Here is an 8,659-nt window from a genome sequence, read left to right as displayed (position 1 = left end):
CCAACAAAGAGCTTGGAATCAACAAATTAAAGAGGCAATTCATGGCCTTGGCTGCAAATGCAAGTGCTAGTTCACCAGCATCATTAAGAGCGAAACTAGTTGGAGCAACTTCAACTAATGTTCCCAGGAGTTCCAATACCGGGGGACTCCCTACAATTTCGGAGCTAGAGGTTAAGGTACAACCGATAATTCAAATTTATAAAATTCAGTATTAACTTTGTACGAAACCCTGATTAAAAAGATCAAGGAGCAGAATGGGCGTATTGATTAAATTCTGAAGGCCCTATCAAGGAATAGACATGGATAAATACTCTCAATAACTTATACGACTAGAGTCAAAGTGAACAACGTGACAAAACTGAGGATTGAATTAGCACTCGTGACGAAGTTCAGAGAAATGCTCAAGAAAGAAACATTAACTTGGTATTCTCTTTTATCCAAAAATTCAATTAGTTCATTTGCTGAGCTTGCTGATAGCTTCGTTAAGGCACACATAGGAGCTAAGAAGGTGGAGAAGAAAATAAAAGACTTGTCCAAAATCCTACATGGAAGCACAAAGTTACCCAAGGAATACCTACACCTGTTATAGAGAGAAGATGTTACGTACTATTGCACCCTATTTTACACGGGTTAAAATAAAATACAATATATAGTACTCGACAAGGTTACTTAAATTATAGAGTCACCACCTAGTGTTTAGGGTGTTACACCTCATATTTTCGTACATAAGAGTATGTCTTAAGTCAATTGATGTAAGCTTAGAAATGAGATCATCTTTGAAAGTACATAAAGTAAACCAATCATGTTACCTTGGAGGTTACAAATATTTAAGATCATGAATAACAAGTACCAAGAGGGTTGGAATGCTTAGAAGCTAAACAAAATGAAGAAAATAAGTTTCGTCGAAAGTCGACAAGTTGGGAATATTATAACATCTACTTTTGGGGTGAGACTAGGGTGATTAACATGATAAGGAGGTTATGTTACGAGTTATTTTAGTTGTATCATAGTCATGTGTTATATTTTGATTTCAAGCGAGTTGTGGAACAAAAGTTAGCAAAGGTCATCACAAGTTACATTCATAAATATGCTGAAAATTAGGCCCTCAAAAGACAGCTGCTGGTACTGGAGAAAAAATTGTGACATCCGTGACATATATGTAACTGGATACATAAGAAATGGTTGGCAATCGAGGACAGGAAAGTACACAATCAAGAGTGGCTATAATTGGAGAAGAGGAAGGCTAGATCAATTGCCTTGGTGCAGAGGAATGTGGAATAAAATGAATGTCCCTAAACACAGCTTCATCAGTTGGCTTGTGATGAGGAAGAAACTGCTGACAAAAGATAGAACACTGAAAATGAAAATAACTGAAGATAGTGACTACATGCTATGCGTAGGAAACACAGAATCCATTGAACATTTGTTCTTTGAATGCACATACTCAAGATTGTGCTTGGCTGAAGTGTTAAAATGGCTTGGGATGAATATACAGAACATGGAAGTGACGGGGATATGGAGAAGGATGACTAGAATTGCAAAAGGGAAAATTGGAAGATCATTTACGAAGGCAGTTCTGGCAGCAGTCATATATCATATATGGAAAGCCAAGAATGAAGCTATATGGAGGAAAATAGTACCTCGACCACAAGTAGTGTTAAAACAGATTCAACATGCATTCAAATACAGATGCTTGGAGATAATACAGAAGAAGAAGAGCAAGGGAAATATGAGCTGGTTTGAAAAATTATATAGATAGGAACAGAAACATTTTGTATAGGGAAATGATAGATTTGAAATATAGTGAAGGTATGGAATATTAGAAGGATAGGAGAAGTGAAATTGTATATGTGTATTTTTGGCATGATTAAATAAAGATTTTATTTTCGACCAAAATAAATAAATAAATAAATATGCTGAAAATTAGGTCAAATGTAGCTGAATTTTCCTCCCAATATTATTGGAATTACGAGATGATACACCTCTAAAATTGAAGATCCACGAGTTTAATTTCTAACTCATTAAACTCTTCGTCGACACGACATCGTAGTAGAGAGATATTCGCATTTTCGTAAGACTGCGCAAGTAACTCCCAATGGTACCCACTTAGGCGGTAGATGTTTTTCCAACCTTTAAAGAACGGGGAAAGGCTCATTTGAGTTCATGTTTTCGACCCAACCAGACCCTATATTCTCCCAACATACTCTCAAAGCAGTCTCCATGATTCTAGAGATAAAACCAAAGAGAAAAACATGAATCAAATGCTAGAAATTCCGCCGTGCTAGTGAGTATCTTGTTCTTTTTGTGGTTGCTGATTTTGGTGTGGTTCTAACTCGTGTGAGGGTTTTCTTAAGAGGTACAAATTCTGGAAAAATACTCTCTTGAGGGTTTCATATCACTCCTAAGTGATTTCAAGTATTTCAAAGCGATTCTAGTGATGAGAAACCCGAAGTGCTTGCTAGTTTCTCTTCCTTGTTGTTGTGGCTGCATTGGAAGAATACTTTGTGGTGAAGTAATCCCAAATTTGATTTGTTCCATGTGTTTGAAGGTAAGGAACCTCTTATTCTACATGTATTTGAGTTTATCCAAGTTACATCTAAGTCGTTGAAGCTAGAACTTGTGAGATATCGATCGAAAGGCTTGTTAATAATATTGTTGATTGTTGGACTATTTGGGAGGTGTTCTTGTAGTGTTTTATGGCTGGAAAAGTTATAAAATAACCTGAGTATATTATGTTTTTATTATCAATATTTCCCTAAATATAAATAAGAGGAAAATGGTTCAAAATATAGTGTTATTAGACATGAATCGAGCTTGTCGCTCGACGTGTTATTGTGATTGTTGTGTTTCATATAGCTTCTAGTTGTTGTTTGGGTTGTTTCTGCAATATAGGACGTGGTAAATGTAACAAAATCGTGGAAGATGCTGCCCGTTTTAATATAGAATGAGCTTGCCATTCGTTGTACGTTAGTTGTACCTTTCATAGCTTAACGATATCATTATTATCGCTGTTGTAGATTAAGGTGTGACGAGACGAGTTCAACAAGATTATTGGACAAATTGTGATAAGGTATGTTAAGGCTAAATCTTTCCTTCATTTTAGCATGAACCATTAAATACATGTGTTTGATAACGAGACATAAAAAGAAGTTCGTATTCCTGAATTTACGTACATTATCCTAGTCTCATAAGTTATCGTATTCTCCCTTACCGGGACTTTATATTCAGTTAAGTATTGTCTTCTTCCAGTCAAAAAAGCATAGGGTCTCTCTCTCTCTCTCTCTCTCTATATATATATATATATATATATATATATATATATATATAGTATTACAGTATTTTCACCCCATCGAGCTATAATCAGTGGGCATGCCCTTAGTGGGCAATCTATGATCAGATGGTAAGTTATATACCGAGCCTACTATGACTGAGTGTCTATAAGCGAGCCTACTATGGTCGAGTTCCTATGAGCGAGCCTACTTCGGAAGAGCTGTTACACGTATCGAGCCTTATATGGCTGGACAACTATTTTACTTACTATATTGAGAGAGTTTGAGTTCATATCAACAGCTAAGCATATCTTCGGATCATCTTTGACTCCAGTTACTTTCAGTTATTATATTATCAGTTTTGTTTCAGCTTTCAGTTATTCAATTGTCTTACATACTAGGTACATTATTTCGTACTGACGTCCCTTTTGCTGGGGACGCTGCATTTCATGCCTGCAGGTCCTGATGGACAACTAGATAGATCTTCCCACTAGACATAGTCAAATATCAGCTTGGTTGTTAAGCTCCACTTCCTTAGAGTTACCAGGTCTAGACCTTGGAGTCTATTTTATATATACAAGTTTGATGGGTAGGTCGAGGCCTTGTCTCGATTATGATACAATTTAGTTTTCTCTAGAGGCTTGTAGACGAGTTTTGTATATTTTGTATATCAGTAGATGTTCATGGCGGCCTCGTTGGCCTGCACACTTATAAATATCAGCTTTTGGGTATGTTTACCCCTCAGATGAGAGAGATATTAACAGAATATGGCCCCGTCGATATTGATTGGTATTGTCAGCTTGCAGGTAGGCCTCATCGACCTATATTGAGGGTTACTCCTCCAGAGTTCACAGTTAAAGAGTGGTACGCTCGGGCCAAATATAGCATCGGGTGCCGGCCACGCTTTTCCAAAATTGGGGCGTGTCATAGGGTATACTAGTACACCTAAAATAATGATGTGCAAGACTTCCAATTTTGTCTGCAAAACTTATTGAGATTCTAGATAAGGTTTCGGTTTCAAATTATCCAAAGGGAATGGGTTAGGCATCCTTAAGATCCACAAATGTATGATTTCCGATTGAACCTAATTAATTAAAAGGGAGATAGTTCAATAAGAATAATTTGTGTTATGTACTTGCAAAGAGCGAATTTTGAACAAGACAATGGTCAAATATGTAATGAAATATATACAAGAGAGTGGTCAAAGTATGTGAGAAAAAGGGCTGAAGCTTTTTTTCTTTTTAAAAAGAAAGAACGCACAAAGCGTGTATATCGACAACTACACTGGAAGATTGTTAACATGGATGAAATTGACAATAGAGAATTAGTTGTGCATTGTTTACCTCGAAAATACGAGTAACAATTAAATTTGATTAGTGATTTTAAAGATATGTGATTTAGTTCAATACCAATTAATAATCAAGAAATATGAAGTACAAATGAAAGATAGCAGTGAATAAATCAATGTTACTTAGCAGCAGTGACCTTGAGGTAGCTTAGAGCAGAAAGAACAATTAAATAATAAAAATAAAGCAAGAACAATGGAGCTAAAGGACAATGCCGATGAATAGTAAGCAAAAAGGCAAAGCGTATATTCTTTTCTCAGTGATGATAATATGTCTTACAAATTATTGGGGTTCCTTTTATATAATAGGGGAGACCTAAATAAGGAATATTTCCATTTAGAGTAAGAAATATTCTTGGTACAGCTGTCTAACCGCCTAGTATGAATTAGTACAGTCATCTTCTGGGATTGCGCCATGACTTTGGGGACGTGGCAGGAATCCAACTCATTCTGGTACAAATCCACAACGGTACTATTTCGGGGTCGAACACAGTCGACCTCGGAATGCATCGCGCTTCGCCTTCGAACTCGGGCCTGGTCCTTCGAGCTCGAACTTGATCTTACCCAAACTCGGATGGGCCCTCGAACCTTTAAATCGGAGGCATACGATTTTGACTATATAGTCCCCGCGTTTCTTAGAGTAAGATGATAAGAAATGATTCGAACCTCGATTTTCTTGAACCTCTCATAATGACGTCATGCCCTTGGCGTAGGCGCTTGAAGTGATCGGAAATGTCATGTCAGCATGCTTCCCCAAAATGTCAAATGCGCTCTAGCATTGGTCGGCTACTTGCGCCGCCGATCTGTCGCCACCTTTCTATGAATAGGAGGCTACTCTTTTAAACAAAGAACTGTACTTATTTCATCTTCACCTACTTTTGATCCTTTCCCTTCTTTGCTCCCTTCTTTAATCATCTATTTCCATGGTTCGAACCTATGATCACAAGGTCACATGGCAACAATTTTACCAGTTACGCTAAGGCTCCCTTTTTCAAAGCTTCGATTCGATACAATGAGAGAAGGTCGCTAAATCCTTCCCGTATTAGAAAATATGCGAACTTTACACTGTTGCTCATCTCTCTTAACTTCAACTTGGTGTGGCACTTTATTCCTTTTGCTTCTCATGGAATGAGGTGACACTATCATCTACTAACTTTTGCATCCCACATAGGAACAATGTGCCAAGGAAGAACATTCTTGGATTGTTGCTTGTACATCCCTCGGCCCTTTTGGTTTTTCTTATTGTCACGCCCCAACCTTGGGAGGTGCGACCGGCGCTCAATCGAGCAAACCCAACTGAGCAAGCCTTATCAAACACTTCCTACCCAACTCGATACAAATAAGGAAACCATGCTATCATTCATTTATTTAGACGAGGAAAGATAGTGCATTCTACAATGTTATTTTTTTTTAAATCACAACATTAAACCATCGATAAGTTCCAAGATTTCATACAAATACACTTTAGAAAAGCGAGAATTAGAATTACATCATAGTTTGTAGACCCATCCAACGCCCGTACATAACCCACACATATGTCTACGGAGCCTCTAAGGATGTAAAAGACAAGTATGACAATGCCAGCAACAAGGCCTCGGCTATACCTCAAAAGTAGAAGTCTACAACAAAAGATGTGCAATATAACCCCTTGAAGGAGAAAGAGGCTCACCAAGACTTCGTGAAGAAGGTACTTCGCTACGCATGATCGACACTATCTGCAATGGAGCCACCTACATTCATTTAAAAATGTAGCGCCCCCAGCAAAAGGGACGTTAGTACCATGGAATAATACTAGTATGTATAACTAGACACCATCTAGTTAGAAAGAAATTTCATACCAAACATACAGAAATCACAAGTATAACTCAATAGCTTTAAACGATCACAACATTATCAATGTAGAAGAATCATGCAATTTTTTGCATTATGTTTCCATAGCCTTTAGTTTGGGGCATTTCATACTGTTCATCCTTGTTCGCTATACCACCGCTAGCTTGAGCGGAGTCCTATCTCGACCCGATCGGGTAGGTTGCCTTATTTAAGACATACACCTCAATCACAATCACACTTCCCCTTTTTATCCGGGGTTCAATATCAACATATTACCACCATGTGTGCGGCATGACGTCCGATCTCGGCCCGATCGGCTAGGCCTCCTTACCAAGGCATTTTCCCTTTTCCATCAATCATCTCAATTCAATCTTTGTTTCACATATATCATTCCATAGGCACTTGGGGCCACAACGTTTACGTCATATATTTGGCATTAGGCCATATTTCATATCATTCCCAATTTCAATGTTAGATTTGTAATTTAGGATAATAAGTGCACACAAGAGCAATTAAAATTGTAGGCATAGAGGAGACTTCACATAGATGGCACAACATATGCAACTTCAATTTCAATTTAAGGTCAAAGTATTTCAATTCATGATTCATAGTCTTTGCCCCTTTTCAAGTTATCAAGAATAACATATTGATCATATTGAGACAAACTTTCCGTGCATATAAGGTTGCAACACTAGTTCAAGTGAAATAACAATCAATACAATAATTCAATTTTAATCTTACCGTATTCACACAACCAACAATAAAACTTAATTTCTAAAAGACGGAGTTTTAGCCATACATACCTCAACAAAGATTTTCTTAATCCTATAACGTTCCAGAATGTTTGCACTTCAATCTATTTAAGCAATATAGCACAATTTAACTCATAATCAAGAAAAGATCATAATCTAAGCTCTCTTGAGCATTTTATCAAGCACTTAGTGTTCATTAAGGTCTTATGGTTCTTTTATGCAAGATTACACTAGCCCATTACCCATGCCTCTTTATTTATAATTCCTCATATTCTTCAAGAACACATGCATGCAATGCAATCCCCCTTATCCCCATGAATTACCTCACTAACGACCCCTTGTAGCTATGTGTAAAAATAAGAGCTGAGGTGATGAAGTCTTACCTCTTGGGATGAAGGTTTAGGTCCCTCACTTGATTGTCTTCAATGATTTAATAAGGAGTCATGAAGTAATTTTGATGGGAAGCACTTTCCCTCTCTTAGACCCCTCTTTCTTTCTTACTTTAAAAGTGTCAGGAATTTGGCTCTAAATGAACTATTGCGCAGGATATAACGACTAGGGGTCAGGTTTAAAATTTAGAAAACTGGAGCCCCGACTCAGATCTGCGATCGCATATGCGATCGTATACCTGACATGTGGTCCGCAAAATGGACCGCAAAAATGGTCCCAAAAACTGGGCACACTGCCTGGGTATGCGACGGAAATGCGGTCCGCATACTTGTTCTGCGGTCGCATAATGCACCGCAGAACTACCTTCACAAAAATTTCAAGGGAATTATGCGATGACTATGCGGCCCGCATGCCGATTATGCGATCATATAATTGGTCGCATAGTTAACCTCAAATTGACCAACACACTGACTGGTTCTGCGACGACTATGCGGTCTGTACACCTATTATGCGACCATATAATGGACCGCAGAATCGCACATTTTTTGGAAAACTTAGTTTCTTAACTTTTAACGCACAGATCAATCCAAAAGGTCCGAACCACGGCGAGCTTGCGAGCTGCGAAGAATTTAATGAATTTCTAACATATGATCATAACTTGGCACTACGAGATTCGGGTTCTGAGTGGAAATTTTCATGGGGCCTCACATCCTCCCCCACTTAAGATCATTCGTCCTCGAATGAGGATCAAGGTTCGCTTATTATCAATCTCTATGCAACCTTCTGGTTTTTACAACCTAAACATACTATTAGTCTACAAATTTGGCTAACTCCATGAATTTCCGAAAATTTTTCCAGAGTTTCCTTTGTATCTAGGCCTTATCCACCTGTCAGAGAGCCCCAGAAACACATCCTAACAGCAGGTACACATTCCATAGGCATAACATAACTCGTACAATACTAACTATGGCAGAATAGGCAACATATATATAACCAAAACAGGACAATTTTACATAGATTAAATCAAAAGATAATAGTTCATAGGAGCTAAATGCATAAAAGCTATTACATGA

At 37.8% G+C, this 8,659-nt stretch overlaps 1 protein-coding gene across 1 annotated transcript; it reads left to right on the top strand.

Annotated features, from left to right (window-relative positions):
* Positions 1–1,087: 1,087 nt before the first annotated feature.
* LOC104225313 (uncharacterized) lies at positions 1,088–1,759 on the top strand. Its single transcript, XM_009777089.1, has one exon. The coding sequence runs from the start codon at positions 1,088–1,090 to the stop codon at positions 1,757–1,759; it is 672 nt and encodes a 223-aa protein (XP_009775391.1).
* Positions 1,760–8,659: the final 6,900 nt, after the last annotated feature.

The sequence above is a fragment of the Nicotiana sylvestris genome, chromosome 9, assembly GCF_000393655.2.
Source record: "Nicotiana sylvestris chromosome 9, ASM39365v2, whole genome shotgun sequence".
Classification (NCBI taxonomy): Eukaryota; Viridiplantae; Streptophyta; class Magnoliopsida; order Solanales; family Solanaceae; genus Nicotiana; species Nicotiana sylvestris.
This window is presented reverse-complemented; position numbering and strand designations above follow the sequence as displayed.

What these genes read in the sequence shown, in the direction of transcription:
- LOC104225313 (XM_009777089.1), top strand. Translation starts at nt 1,088, where the DNA reads ATGCTGAAAATTAGGCCCTCAAAAGACAGCTGCTGGTACTGGAGAAAA.